General features: G+C 45.2%; 1 protein-coding gene across 1 annotated transcript in view; it reads right to left on the bottom strand.

The window, feature by feature from the left end:
- Window positions 1-15780, bottom strand: part of LOC143804616 (DNA-directed RNA polymerase I subunit RPA2-like) — a 51021-nt gene that overhangs the window by 17519 nt on the left and 17722 nt on the right. The window contains exons 5-9 of the mRNA XM_077282873.1: window positions 15102-15238; window positions 14144-14367; window positions 12941-13112; window positions 5668-5839; window positions 5254-5535 (exon numbers count right to left, since the gene is read on the bottom strand). Of these exons, the coding sequence (XP_077138988.1) occupies window positions 5254-5535; window positions 5668-5839; window positions 12941-13112; window positions 14144-14367; window positions 15102-15238 (987 nt within the window). The remainder of the gene's footprint in view (window positions 1-5253; window positions 5536-5667; window positions 5840-12940; window positions 13113-14143; window positions 14368-15101; window positions 15239-15780) is intronic.

Raw genomic sequence — 15780 nt, forward strand, 5'->3', positions numbered from 1 at the left:
AGCTCCTCGAACTCAGAATGAGGGGTGAAAACTTTGGAAGGTGGTTTGGACCGTCTAAACGAAACCGCCTGATCTGCGGGTTCCGTAGCGGAGTCTTTGATGCCACAGGTCTGGTTAACTGCAGTAATGAGGTTCTGAACCATATCCCTCATGCTAGCGATTTGGTTAGAATCCAGCTTCAACACATCTTCCGAAGGTGCATCCGAGAACGCTTCGCCTGACTCGGAGGAGGAAGACCGAAAAAAAACCCCTCAGACCGGCGTTCCTGTCTAGATCCTTTGCGGCCAATCTGGGTAGACGCAGACAGAGCCTCCTGTGACCCGCTGGCCACAGCGAGAAACGTCAGGGGCAACCTATCAAGAACAGACACTAAGGTCTAAGACACTCGGGTGAGATCGCAGGGATTGGGACAGAGAGGAAACCCACCCTGGGATAGGGAACTCACTCTCTCGGACAGCAGGGGTGTCCAGGGCCGTGGGCACCGTGGAGCTGTTGCAGTCCTGACAGAGGGAAGGAAATCTGCATATGTAGGGCGAACATACAAAGTGACGGACCAAATAGCAGAAGAAGCAGGAGGACGGGAGCGTTCTCCCTTAGAATTAGACATGGTGCCAGAGGGTTAGGGTACGGAGGCAGAGGGAAGTGTCAGTCTGCTGTGTAGAGATACTCAAAGCAGATGTCCTGTAGCTGCCAGGCTGTAGAGGAGCAGGTCCTGCAGACAAATGCACCGCTGGATGCGACGACCCATGGCGACGCCAGAGGAACCATAAAAGACATGCTGGATGCTGCACCAGGAAAAGAAGGGCAAAAGGACCGCTATTAAAACCGGAAGAGGAGCGGGGCCGACAGCGCAAGCCTGGGGCAGGAAGATGGCGCCGGCTGTAGAGCGGTGGCTGGGAAGAAGTGGGCGGAGACAAGTGCACAGACCAGGGTAACCAATATGGCGCCAGTTGCGGGCACTGCTATGGGGGGCGGAGCTAGGCGCCCTGCAGGAAGAAGGTACGGGCGAGAGAAAGCCCGCCCGAAGGAGAGCAAATGGGGGGCGGAGTTACTGCGCTAGAGTAGGCCCGAGAAGCTAGGGCCTAAATTAGAAACTGGCGACCGCCGCGCCGAAGTAGGCCCGAGAAGCCGGGTCCTAGATTAGAAACCGGCGGCCGTCGCGCCGCAGTAGGCCCGAGAAGCCGGGGCCTAGATTAGAAACCGGCGGCCGTTGCGCCGGAGTAGGCCCGAGAAGCCGGGGCCTAGGTTATACGCCGGCAACCGCCTAAATGAGAGGAGGTGGCGAATAAGCCATCGCCGCAGCGAACATCTCGCCTGTGCCAGTGAAAAAGTTAGCCCCTCAAATAGCGTCGGAGCCCGCGTCCAGACTGGGGGGGGAGGGGGTTGGGGGGAGTTAAGGAGGCCTGAGCAGGGCTAAAAGTGCTGCTGAAATCCCTGATATTTCCCCTAGGAAAAAGCCCCCCACCTCCCTAAAGGGAATCCCTAACTTAAAGGTCCTGAAGGAAATAGATGGGACACCTTCTAAATACTCACCTTCTTCATCTGTATATCTTCCTCCGGAAAAAAACCTGAGGAAAAGGAGAAATATACCTCATTAATCCGGATGCAAAAAGACGTCCTGAACTTGCTGGTGGACGTCCTTGTCTCCTCCAACCGACAGGCTCTGGTGGGCGAGTGGGTGGGGGACGGAGCTAGGACCGGACTTCTGAGCACGCTTGTGTGCTAGGATCATGGTCCTGCTGGGGGATCTATGAGGATACGGGGTGGCAGTACACGCCGTACTCATAGTCCGCATTGTGGGATTACAGGTGTGACTGTTCACCCTGTATCCCTCCAGAAAACCTGAAAGAAAACAACGCACATTGAGGTAGATAAGGGTCTAATGAAAGACCCGTGTCCACCTCCTACTGACACTAAGCTAAACTGAATATCCTACTTCCTGTCGGTAGGGTGTATACTGCAGAGGAGGGGCTAACTTTTTCATTTGCATAGTGTCAGCCTCCTAGTGGCAGCAGCATACACCCATGGTTCTTGTGTCCCCCAATGAGAGGCGATAGAGAAATAACTTTTAACCATGCCAAAGGAGTTGAAAAGAAAAAGTCTTGAGTGAGGAAAAGAAGGGCTCAATTTAGGCTTTACTAGCAGAAGGACACCGTGAGCGTCATGTTGCCTCCTTGCTTAAAATTTCTAAGATGGCAGTCCATTACAACAAGGTCAAGCAGCAGACATTGGGGACAACAAAGCTACAGACCGGCAGAGGGCGAAAACGACTCTACACTGACTGGGATGACCGTCATCTTATTCGAATATCACTCAGCAACCGCAGGATGACATCAAGTGACCTACAAAAGGAATGGCAAATGGCAGCTGGGGTGAAGTGCACTGCAAGAACAGTTCGTAACAGGCTCCTAGAGGCAGAAGTCATGTAAAGCTAGAAAAAAGCCTTTTCATCAATTAGAAGCAAAGGAGAGCCAGGCTGAAGTTTGCCAAAGACCATAAGGATTGTACTATAGAGGAGTGGCGTAAGGTAATCCTCTCTGATGAGTCTAATTTTCAGCTTTGCCCAACACCTGGTCATCCAATGGTTAGACGGAGACCTGGAGAGGTGTACAAGTCACAGTGTCTTGCACCCACTGTGAAATTTGGTGGAGGATCGGTGATGATCTGGGGATGCTTCAGCAAAGCTGGAATTGGAAAAACAGTTGATTCCTTCAGTTCAGCCAATGTTCCCCAACTCTGAGGACTGATTTTTCCAGCAGGACAATGAGCCATGCCACACAGCTAGGTCAATCAAGGTATGGATAAAGGACCACCACATCAAATCCCTGTCATGGCCAGCCCAATCTCCAGACCTGAACCCCATTGAAAACCTCTGCAATGTAATCAAGAGGATGATGGATAGTCACAAGCCATCAAACAAAGAAGAACTGCTTACATTTTTGCGCCAGAAGCAGTGTGAAAGACTGGAGGAAAGCACTGCACAGGAGGAGCCACAGTTAATCTTTTTCAGATTATGCATAGTGTCGCCTCCTAGTGGACAGCAGCATAACACCCATGGTCCTGTGTCCCCCAATGAGGCGACAGAGTAAATCATGGTTATTCCACAAAATATTGATTTCTGAACTTTTCCTGAGTTAAAACATTAGTATTGTTGTTCCTAAATGATCAACTTGTTTTCATAGCAATATTTGAGGTCTTTTTTTTTTTGTTATTTTGACCATATCTCATTTTCAGAAAATAAATACAAAATGTATTGCTTGGAACTAAGGAGACATCTTTTGTCAGCAGTATATAGAATAAAAGAACAATTTACATTTTACTCAAAAATATACCTATAAAGAGAAAAATCAGACAAACTGAACATTTTGCAGTGGTCTCTTAAGTTTTGCCAAAGCTGTATATATACAAATACACACATTATTTATACACTCACCGGCCACTTTATTAGGTACACCATGCTAGTAACGGGTTGGACCCCTTTTGCCTTCAGAACTGCCTCAATTCTTCGTGGCATAGATTCAACAAGGTGCTGGAAGCATTCCTCAGAGATTTTGGTCCATATTGACATGATGGCATCACACAGTTGCCGCAGATTTGTCGGCTGCACATCCCTGATGCGAATCTCCCGTTCCACCACATCCCAAAGATTTCATGTTGTTTACGCCAAATTCTGACCCTACCATCCGAATGTCGCAGCAGAAATCGAGACTCATCAGACCAAGCAACATTTTTCCAATCTTCTACTGTCCAATTTCGATGAGCTTGTGCAAATTGTAGCCTCAGTTTCCTGTTCTTAGCTGAAAGGAGTGGTACCCGGTGTGGTCTTCTGCTGCTGTAGCCCATCTGCCTCAAAGTTCGACGCACTGTGCGTTCAGAGATGCTCTTAGGCCTACCTTGGTTGTAACGGGTGGCGATTTGAGTCACTGTTGCCTTTCTATCAGCTCGAACCAGTCTGCCCATTCTCCTCTGACCTCTGGCATCAACAAGGCATTTCCGCCCACAGAACTGCCGCTCACTGGATTTTTTTTCTTTTTCGGACCATTCTCTGTAAACCCTAGAGATGGTTGTGCGTGAAAATCCCAGTAGATCAGCAGTTTCTGAAATACTCAGACCAGCCCTTCTGGCACCAACAACCATGCCACGTTCAAAGGCACTCAAATCACCTTTCTTCCCCATACTGATGCTCGGTTTGAACTGCAGGAGATTGTCTTGACCATGTCTACATGCCTAAATGCACTGAGTTGCCGCCATGTGATTGGCTGATTAGAAATTAAGTGTTAACAAGAAGTTGGACAGGTGTACCTAATAAAGTGGCCAGTGAGTGTATACATACAATTGTTTTCCCATTAGAAAAAAAAAAAAGACTTGAAAGTTATGAGCAAAATTCGTCTGATCTTCTGACATGTCTGTTTGAATAAACGTCTCTTTGACAAGGGGAACTGTAAGATCCACGTGTCAATTTAATTCTACGTTTTGTGTAGGAGTAACAATATAAAGTTATGAGATGATGGAGCTAGAATTATTTTATGGCAATATCAAAATTTATATAGTTATAAGTTTATAAGTCAAAATAGAATTTATTTTTGTGCCGCAATATTTGTCACGATAATTGTATTGGTGTGTCTGCAGAGCTGTGTAAGTGCGTGTTTTAACAGGACGAGCTGTGAGTTACATTTCTGCTATTTCGGAACAGATGCGACTTTTTGATCGCCTTGAAATCTATTATTTGGCAATAGGGGAGGGGTGTGTGTGGAGGGAATAAAAATGAAAAATAAAAACCTAAAAAGAAATTCTGGAATTTTTTTTTTTGCAGTACTTACGATATAGGATAAAAAGGATAATTTTATATCTATGGACATGGCGGCCATATTATAGGTTTATGGTAAAAAAATAAATAAATAAAAAAAAAAAATATATATCATTTTGTACCTTTTAAGAAAAGCCTTTGACTTTAAAAATGTTATTAGTCCTACTATGGGACCTGAACATGTTATGTATACACTGCAATACCTCTGAATTCTACCTTGGATTGACACGGCTACACGTAAATGCTGGGTGGATAACAGGCAATTGTCATCTACCAGGTATGGAGTGAGCTCCGCTCCAGAGCACGTTCATTACTTGCACCTGGCGTGTAACGTGCATGTACATCAAGTCGGGAAGGGTTAAATTCGTTATCAAAGATGATCCTGAGGGTAATGTACACTTATTCTGACTATGCATTGGTATATGGATCAGACGCATGCACAGTACCTAGCGTGCAGAGTAGGACCATCAGATGAGAAGTGTTAGAAGTCTGGGTCACGATCTCACACACCACAGTCATATGATTCATAAGACCACAGGGTTCTCCGTCTGGAGTGTGCACCGGGCACAGAAAACCCCACGACTCTGGCAGAAGACGGCGGACACTTGTAGTCCTCATCTTGGCAAAGGAAGCCCCTCTGTGTACACAGCGAAAGTGAGAAAGGTAACGGACGAAATTCAGCTTGTCGGCCACTACTGTCAGCCCACTAGTTTGAAGCATACCAAAACCTAAAAACAGAAAAAAAAAAAAAATACCAATAAAACTTGCACTCTACAACTACAGAGTGCAACTGCAACAAAAAAAAGTTGACAAGACAGCCGCTGTTAAATAATTCCCCGATGACCCCGCCATGTACTTGCCACTTTTGCTGCGCACATTTCCAGTCGCCAGCAGATATTCACACGATCTTGTGAGATCGGTGGTGGAATTGAATATTTTCATCAGGTTTTCTGTATTCATGGCGAAGTTACTCTTCTGTCCTCTCTTCTCCAAGTTCAGTTTGGCTCCCAGCAGCCAGCCCTCCATCTTTTCCTTTAATACAAAAAGCAAAATATTAAGTTTCACTTGCAGAGGATTGGGATCTTCCAATTGTGTTTGGTTTTCTAGAAAAAGGAAGGTTTTTAAAGGGAATCCGTCACCATGACCGGCTATGTGTGTAAGGCAGAGGAGCCACAGATCGCAGAGATGTAAGTATCTCCGGTCGCCCCATAGTAAAAGTTTAAGTGTTTGTGTACTGGGCTTCTGAGTCCGGAGAGATGCATTATAATGCCAACACGGACCGATGGCAGACTTACTGAAGGGAGATAAAAATGACATTGCTGGATCAGTGTCTTCATTTAACCACACATTGTAGTGGGTAAGGAGAAGGGCTTATAATCACAGATTCTCTGTATATAAGGATACGAAAGACAAGGGTGTAGTCATCCCCTCCGCGACATTGCAATATTCACAGCAGTTTCCACAAATGGACACACTGGCATGTCCAGGTGATTGTGCGGACACAGGAGCTGCGCTCAGCGCCATCACTGCAGGAACTCAGCTTATAGAAGCTTTTCATTATTTTTGCTATTGTGTCAGCCTGTGTAAATATTAGTGTAGTGACAGAATTGCCATCTTCCGCAGTTTCCAGCACGGCTCCACTCCTCTTCTGGGTCACGTGACAGCTATTCAACTTGCCGGTTTACATCTGGGGTCTGTGTGAGCCAGAAGTCTCTTTAACCCCTTCACCCCCGGAGCTTTTTCCGTTTTTTCATTTTCGTTTTTCGCTCCCCTCCTTCCCAGAGCCATAACTTTTTTATTTTTCCGTCAATTTGGCCATGTGAGGGCTTATTTTTTGCGGGACGAGTTGTACTTTTGAACGACATCATTGGTTTTACCATGTCGTGTACTAGAAAACGGGAAAAAAATTCCAAGTGCAGTGAAATTGCAAAAAAAGTGCAATCCCACACTTGTTTTTTGCTTCACTATTTTGCTAGGTTCACTAAATGCTAAAATTGACCTGCCATTATGATTCTCCAGGTCAGTACGAGTTCATAGACACCTAACATGACTAGGTTATTTTTCACCTAAGTGGTGAAAAAAAATTCCAAACTTTGCAAAAAAAAAAAAATTGCACCATTTTCCGATACTCGTAGCGTCTTTATTTTTCGTGATCTGTGGTCAGGTGAGGGCTTATTTTTTTGCGTGCCGAGCTGGCGTTTTTAATAATAGCATTTTGGTGCAGATACGTTCTTTCGATCGCCCGTTATTGCATTTTAATGCAATATCGCGGCGACCAAAAAAACGTAATTCTGGCGTTTCGATTTTTTTTTCTCATTACGCCATTTAGCGATCAGGTTAATGCTTTTTTTTTCATTGATAGATCGGGCGATTCTGAACACGGCGATACCAAATATGTGTAGGTTTGATTTTTTTTTTATTGATTTATTTTGATTGGGGCGAAAGGGGGGTGATTTAAACTTTTATACTTTTTTTTTTTTCACTTTTGCCATGCTTCTATAGCCTCCATGGGAGGCTAGAAGCAGGCACAACCCGATCGGCCCTGCTATGTAGCAGCGATCATAAGATCGCTGCTACACAGCAGAATTACAGGTGTGCTGTGAGCGCCGACCACAGGGGGGCGCTCACAGCTGCCGAGGATCAGTAACCATAGAGGTCTCAAGGACCTCTATGGTTACCATTTAGAAGCATCGCCGACCTCCGATCATGTGACGGGGGTCAGCGATGCGCTCATATCCGGCCGCCCGGCCGGATGCGGTAGTTAAATGCCGCTGTCTGCGTTTGACAGCGGCATTTAACTAGTTAATGGGCGCGGGCGGATCGCGATTCCGCTCGCGCTCATTGCGCGCACATGTCAGCTGTACAAAACAGCTGACATGTCGCGGCTTTAAGGTGGGCTCGCCGCCGGAGCCCACCTTAAAGCGGGGGTTCTGCCAGCTGACGTACTATTCCATCAGCTGGCAGAAAGGGGTTAACTGTGTAAGTATAAGGAGCCATGTTTTGTGCTCTATGGACTTACATGGTTAAGACCACTTCCGGCTCACACATGGACCCCAACGTGAGCCGGAAAGTCGGAATAGCCGTCACGTGGCCCAGAAGAGGAGTAGCACTGGAAACTGAGGAAGATGGAGAACGGTGAGTATAGTAACACTACAGTATGGGGCATGGTTATGCTTTAGAGCAGAGCGGTTGCACCAAAGCAAAGCTCCTAGTATCACAATTAAGAATAGTTAAGAGAATCTGCACTAATTGGACTCGCCATCGATGGGAGATGGCCTGAGAGTGGGGACGCACCAAGTATTGCGGGTGCTAGAGTGGCATGTTCGCATGTCCCTGCGCCCACAAGTTTCACAGTCCCCTTGTGTTCATCATTAGTATTATAAGGGTAATGTGGGTATTGGAAAAGTTGGAAGGGAGAGATCCTGACAATTTTGTTCAAAAATGTCTCTTTACACTTTTTGGTAAAAAGACCATCACTCCCTGTTTGCAGTGAAGAGCGCCCATACAGTCCTCATAAGACCTGGGCAGTGGGCAGGCCTACCCGGCCTAAACTGAATAAAATCTTCCACTACAAGGATCGGGACATAGTATTAAAGAAAGTGTGGAAAAATAAGGACTTTAGGCTTGGCTGGCAGAAGATCTCATTCTTTCCGGAATTCTCAATGAAGGTCCAGTGCAAAAGGTCCATGTTTTGGACATTAAACAAAGAAATAGCATTGAGCCTACAGTATGCCATGAGTTATCCTGCCAAATCAAGAGTGATTCCCCTGGTACCCTAATACCTTTCTTTAGACTCTCAAAGACGCTCTAAGATGGCTGGACACTAGTGATGAGTGAACGTACTTAAATAAGGCGTCATCCGAGCGTGCTCGAAAAATATGTTAGTCCCTGAGGCTGCAGGTCTCGCGACTGTTCGATGGCCGCAACACCTCCAGGGATTGCCTGTTTGTTAGGCTATCCTTTCATGTGTTGCAGCTGTCGAACAGCCAGGAGACATGCAGCTGCGCGGACCCAAACATAATATTCAAGCACGCCGAAGACACTCGGATAGCACCTGAGCAAGGATAACACCTTATCCAAGCACATTCAATCATCACTACCGGACACACATGAGCTGCAGATCCAACAGGACAGGAGAGCCAGAAGAGTCATCATTTTGGAAAGGTTTTTTGAAGAAATAGCTAAAAGCGCTTTATCTCTGGGTAAAATAATTGAATGCGACATGTTGCTCAGGCGTCCTCTGCAGTTTAGAAATCTCTGCACCAGACATGAGTTGATTTTTGTGTAGATTTTGTATTTTTCTTTGCAGTAGTGTGTGAGCCCGTTTGCTGAAGCACCGGTACTTGGGAAACATACTCTTACTATGGGGAAGTGCACAACAGATGGCTCTATATGTTCTTGTACCCCATCCCTTATGGGTAAGGGCAAGTTTACATCAGTTTGGGGAGGGAAAGGGGGTTATGAGGGAGCAGTTCTCTTATGTACACATGTATTAGTTTTTACACACGTATTGGTTTTTGGTTTATTATAAAGGAATTGAATCTGCCATTTGCTCTATTCTCTAGAATCCTGGCAATTATTTCTAACTTGAGAAAATGGGTTGAGCGGTAAAAATCTTATCATGGGCTATCGAAGGCTTAAAAAATGGATCCAAAAGGCAAGAGATTTTGGAATATCTCAAGAAGCTTAAGCCTGCAATCATAGGGTTGAAGGAAATGCATATGGCCAGGGAAACCTTTCATTAGCCACACAGGTCTTGGATGGGATATAGTGTTCATTCCAACTATGCCCGAGGAGTTAGTCTTTTCGAGCATAAATATATTCCCATTAAATGCAGCGACTCTCTTAGAGCTGACAAAGTCAGGTTTGGTTGGGATTCAGTGTTTATTGTCTCACTTTGCAAGTATAATTGTATTCCCTTCAAATACTAGGAAATCCTAGTAAAACTTGCGGCTTGGCCAGATATCCCACTCATAATCATGGGCGATTATAATAATGTCTGCAACCCTTTCCAGGATAAGTACCAAGCAGGAAATGATAATTGGTCTCCTTTTCCCAATCCTTATCAATGAGCTGGGCTGAACAGATATCTGGAGGAAAAAGAGTTCCTGACTAGTGATGAGCGAGTGTAATCGTTGCTCGGGTTTTCCCCTAGCACGCTCGGGTGGTCTCCGAGTATTTGTAACTGCTCGGAGATTTAGTTTTCATCACGGCAGCTGAATGATTTACAGCTACTAGCCTGCTTGATTACATGTGGGGATTCCCTAGCAGACAGGCAACCCCCACATGTACTCAGCCTGGCTAATAGCTGTAAATCATTCAGCTGAGGCAATGAAAAGTAAATCTCCGAGCAGTTACAAATACTCGGAGGTCACCCCAGCGTGCTAGGGGAAAACCCGAGCAACGAGTACACTCGCTCATCACCACTCACGACTCAAGGGCTTTCTTCTGCGCCACCTCAAATATCATCCAATGTCACAGATATATTTGATTCTTTGTAATTCCCCTATTGCTCCGTTCTAAATGAATATGGACTACGCCCTCAGATCTTTATCGGATCCCTCTCCCCTTTTGTTTTGGGTACAAGTGAAACCAATGAGGTCTAGATACCCTTTAGGCTGGAAACTTAACCCATTCTGTCTCCGTCTTATTAACTGTGATAGTGTTAAGGGGAATTTGTTGCAATTGTTCTGCAGAAAATTTACGCTCAGTTCCTATTAGTGTAGGTTGAGACATTATAAAGGCCTTCGCAAGGGGTACTAATAAGCGACATAAAAATTGTTAAAGATAACTCATGGAAAAAAGAGCAGAACTTAGAGAATAGTGTGCGGGGAAACTGAACAAATATACACTGCTCTAAAAAATATAGGGAACACTTAAACAACAGAATATAACTCCAAGTAAATCAAACTTCTGTGAAATCAAACTGTCCACTTAGGAAGCAACTCTGATTGACAATCAATTTCACATTCCGTTGTGCAAATGGAATAGAGAACAGATGGAAATTATTGGCAATTATTAAGACACTCAATAAAGGAGTGGTTCTGCAGGTGGGGACCACAGACCACATCTCGGTACCAATGCTTTCTGGCTGATGTTTTGGTCACTTTTGAATGTTGGCTGTGCTTTCACACTCATGGTAGCAAGAGAGACTCTACAACCCACACAAGTGGCTCAGGTAGTGCAGGTCATCCAGGATGGCACATCATTGTGAGCTGTGGCAAGGTTTGCCGTGTCTGTCAGCGTAGTGTCCAGAGGCGCTACCAGGAGACAGGCCAGTACACCAGGAGACGTGGAGGGGGCCGTAGGGGGGCAACAACCCAGCAGCAGGGCCGCTACCTCAGCGTTTGTGCAAGGAGGAACAGGAGGAGCACTGCCAGAGCCCTCAAAATGGCCTCCAGCAGGCCACAAACGTGTATGTGTCTGCACAAACTGTTAGAAACAGACTCAATGAGGATGGTCCGAGTGCCCGACGCCCACAGATGGGGGTTGTGCTAACATGCAGGACGCTTGGCATTTGCCACAGAACACCAGGACTGGCAAATTTGCCACTGGCACCCTGTGCTCTTCACAGATGAAAGCAGGTTCACACTGAGCACATGTGACAGACGTGACAGAATCTGGAGACGCCGTGGAGAGCGATCTGCTACCTGCAACATCCTTCAGCATGACCGGTTTTGGAAGTGGGTCAGTAATGGTGTGGGGTGGCATTTCTTTGGAACAAGCCCTCCATGTGCTCGCCAGAGGTAGCCTGACTGCCATTAGGTACTGAGATGAGATCCTCAGACCCCTTGTGAGACCATATGCTGGTGCGGTTGGCCCTGGGTTCCTCATAATGCAGGACAATGCCAGACCTCAAGTGGCTTGAGTGTGTCAGCAGTTCCTGCAAGATGAAGGCATTGAAGCTATGGACTGGCCCGCCCGTTGCCCAGACCTGAATCCGATTGAACACATCTGGGACATCATGTCTCGCTCCATCACCAACGTAACGTTGCACCACAGACTGCCCAGGAGTTGGCGGATGCTTTAGTCCAGGTCTGGGAGGAGATCCCTCAGGAGACCATCCGCCGCCTCATCAGGAGCATGCCCAGGCATTATAGGGAGGTCATACAGGCACGTGGAGGCCACACACACTACTGAGCATCATTTCCTTGTCTTGAGGCATTTCCACTGAAGTTGGATCAGCCTGTAACTTCATTTTAGTTACATAGTACATAGTTATTAAGGTTGGAGGAAGACTGTAAGTCCATCTAGTTCAACCCATAGCCTAACCTAACATGCCCTAACATGTTGATCCAGAGGAAGGCAAAAAAAACCCATGTGGCAAAGAGTAACTCCACCATGGGGAAAAAAATTCCTTCCCGACTCCACATACGGCAATCAGACTAGTTCCCTGGATCAACGCCTTATCAAGGAATCTAGTGTATATACCCTGTAACATTATACTTTTCCAGAAAGGTATCCAGTCCCCTTTTAAATTTAATTAATGAATCACTCATTACAACATCATACGGCAGAGAGTTCCATAGTCTCACTGCTCTTACAGTAAAGAATCCGCGTCTTATTATGCTTAAACCTTCTTTCCTCCAGACGTAGAGGATGCCACCTTGTCCCTGTCTCAGGTCTATGATTAAAAAGATCATCAGAAAGGTCTTTGTACTGTCCCCTCATATATTTATACATTATTTCCACTTATTTTGATCATCATTCCAACTCCAGACCTCCGTGAGATATTAGTTGTGATTTACGTTGATCATTTTTAGGTTTTATTGTTCTCAACACATTCCACTATGTAATGAATAAAGATTTACAAGTACAATATTTCATTCAGTGATATCTAGGATGTGGGATTTTAGTGTTCCCTTTATTGAGCAGTGTATATCCAGAATGATTGCTCTGAAAATATGTCGCAGTGGAAGAATGCCCAGCACTACAGTACACACATTTCCAAAGTTTGTAGGCAAAAAGATTGGGAGTGTTTCTTAATTGACACCTGAGCTCCTTCCTGGAGGGTGTTTATAGACCCCTTTGTTCATATAGACCACAGTTTTATAATTAGCACACAGTGGATGAAGGGACCAGAACCTTTGTGTTATTTCTTTACGGATTGATAATGAGATTTGATCTACGTACCTTTAAAAACATGAGGAACAGCTGTCCTGGAGTTAGGACCTCCTGACTCATTAAACTGTCCGTACTGTCCTCCATGCACTTGTCTTTTGCAAAAGTAAAAAGTTTCCTGGTCATGTGGCAAAGCATGTAGAATTTCTCAACGTTGGTTTTAAGATGTATGCAAATGCACTGTCTGTGAATAGACAAAACGGTGGTAATTACAGGGAACAATGGTGGATTCTGTAGAAAAGTTACTAAAGGCTCAACACAACATGTCGATGGATGTCGGCCGTTGCTGGGTTTCTCTCTCCCAGTAGGTGTAAGACTGGAATCACACAGGAAAGTTTTGATGCAGTTTTTCAAGCCAAAGTTGGATGTGAATCCAGTGGGCAGGAGAAGAATAAGTCTTTCCTTTATACTTCACACATAAACCGCATCCACTTCTGACAGCTATGTATGATTCCAGGCTTAAAGGGGTATTCTTGTTTAACCAAACCAGTGGATGGGTAAAAACTGTCAAGTTTGGAGGAAGCCCCCAAGGTTGGACCCAGACAAATCAACTGAATCCAGGTCCCGTGTTTCCACCACTACATGGGCTAGTGGTGGTGCCGAAGGTCAGACCCCTACTGGCAGGTAAAGTGACAGCATATTCTAGAGAGATGTCATCACTTTATACTGAATAATTCCAAACTAGAAAGACTAACCGAATATATACTTCTACCATACAAACCACTAAGGCTATGGTTTTTTAATGCAAATTTTAAGCTGTGTTTTTACATCACCAGCAAAGTCTATGAGATTTCAGAAATCCCTCACATTGGTTTTATTATCCTGACTGATGTGGAAAACTGCAGCATGTCACTTCTTTTACCGTTTTTTCACCCATTGAAAGTAATCGGTAACAGCAAAAATGCAGCAAAAATCTTTTTTGGGGGGGCACTAAACTTTATCAACATGGAGAAGAGACAACAATAACGCAACTTAACTCCCCCCCCCCCCCCCAAGAAAAAAAAAACCCACGCAGTAAATATGCGGCAAAAACGCAACGTAGAATGATCTTTTTAGCCTAAGGCTGTTACTGAACAGGACAGGAATAATGGCACAAGTGCTTGTATTGGGGGCTAAATAACTGCTGCTTTTATAGCAATTATGGAAACTATTTTATAGCAATTATGGAAACTACTCTACACATTCCAAACCCTATAAAAAAGCATGGCATCTTACTCCAGAAGAAACTCTGCCACCTGTTCATTAGTATACCACTCTGGCATGAAAAACTTGACTCGAAAACGCTCTCCCAGATATTTGAGGACTTGTTCTTGGGTCTGACACCCGTCTTCCATCACCAGTCGCAGCATCTGTGTGACACAGTCTCTATAGAAGGAATTGTCCTCTTTTCCCTTGATCAGCTCTGTGAAAATCTGATAGTCGGAAAAACCAACTAATGCCTGCAAGAGTGAAAGAAACCAGATCAGACGGGGACACACAATATCTAAGAAATGATACAAATCATACAAATTTGGTCTTTTGAGGTCCAAAGGCCATATTGTCATCACTCTTAAAGGCAGCAATACACTTTATGTGCTATTACTATATGAACAGGGAACCCATTCTCCTTGTGGGAGGCACAGATATGGCTTTATACCCCACTCTTTTTTCGGATGTGGAAACTACTTTTAAGCAGCCACACACAGGCAAACATGTCTGTGACCAGATGGTTGGGGGTCACACAGAATGGCATTATGGCCTGTATGTGGCCCAGAACAGGACTGGATTAGATCGTCAGTGAGGGTGATCAGACCAAGGGGAGGTCACACAATCACCACTTTCCACAGGTCCGGTGATAAAATATTTGCATGCAGCGGTAGTTGCACATGCGCACCGCTGCACCATTCATTGTCTACGGGACTGACGGACAAAGAAAAGCATAGCATTTTCTGGTCTTCAGCAGTCCATAAACAATATAGTAGGTAGCGCCATCTATAGGCTGGATGAAGGCACTCTGCTCAAACACCAATACTATGGCTGACCCTGCTGATAAGAAACAAGAGTAGGGGAACCACAAAATACAGAACGGGCCAAAATCTTTCTGATCACTATGTTTCCGAGAAGACTTCTGTGGGCTAGTGTTGGCAATGTGTAGGAACATGAATTCATGACGTCACTTACGATCTACACTGACCTTCAATGCAAAGCCTATGGGGAGGAAGAAGAGCTCCTTGTTATAGATGAAATTAACCATTACAGAGCCATTCTCCAGGTAATGCAGATTCATGTTTGCAGCGGTGTGCTCATCTCGGACACAACGGATCGTGAGACCTGGAAAAACAAGCAATATCGCCATGAATGGGTTAAATCGTTTTTCATTGGGAGTACGAATTATGGTATCACAAATACTACCATCGGCTAAAGCCAAATTGCATCTACTATGTGACTGTGCGGCCGGTTTTATATATCTGACATTCACAATACACGCTGGGACCACCATTTCTGGACTGGCACAGGAGCATTCAAACATGGATGCATCATATGTGCCCATGTAGATGGCGAGTTTGGGTCAGGAAACCAGCAACTGGTACAGACGTAGCAGTCCAAGCACTGAATGTCGGATGTGTGAAACCAGACTCAAACGCTGTTCCCTACAGAATCCATCATCCGTGAAGGTTTCTGATGGTCTATTTAATTTTACCGTCCGTCCCATGGGACCCAGGTTTTCATTTTGGTGCTTTCATCACTCCTCTCTTTCAAGAGCCATAACTTTTTCTCAATTCTTCCAGCATAGCCATATGAGGGCTTGTTATTTGTGGGACGAGTCGTAGACTTGAATAACAATAATCACTTTACTATAAAATGCACTGACA

This window comes from Ranitomeya variabilis, chromosome 2, assembly GCF_051348905.1.
Source record: "Ranitomeya variabilis isolate aRanVar5 chromosome 2, aRanVar5.hap1, whole genome shotgun sequence".
Classification (NCBI taxonomy): Eukaryota; Metazoa; Chordata; class Amphibia; order Anura; family Dendrobatidae; genus Ranitomeya; species Ranitomeya variabilis.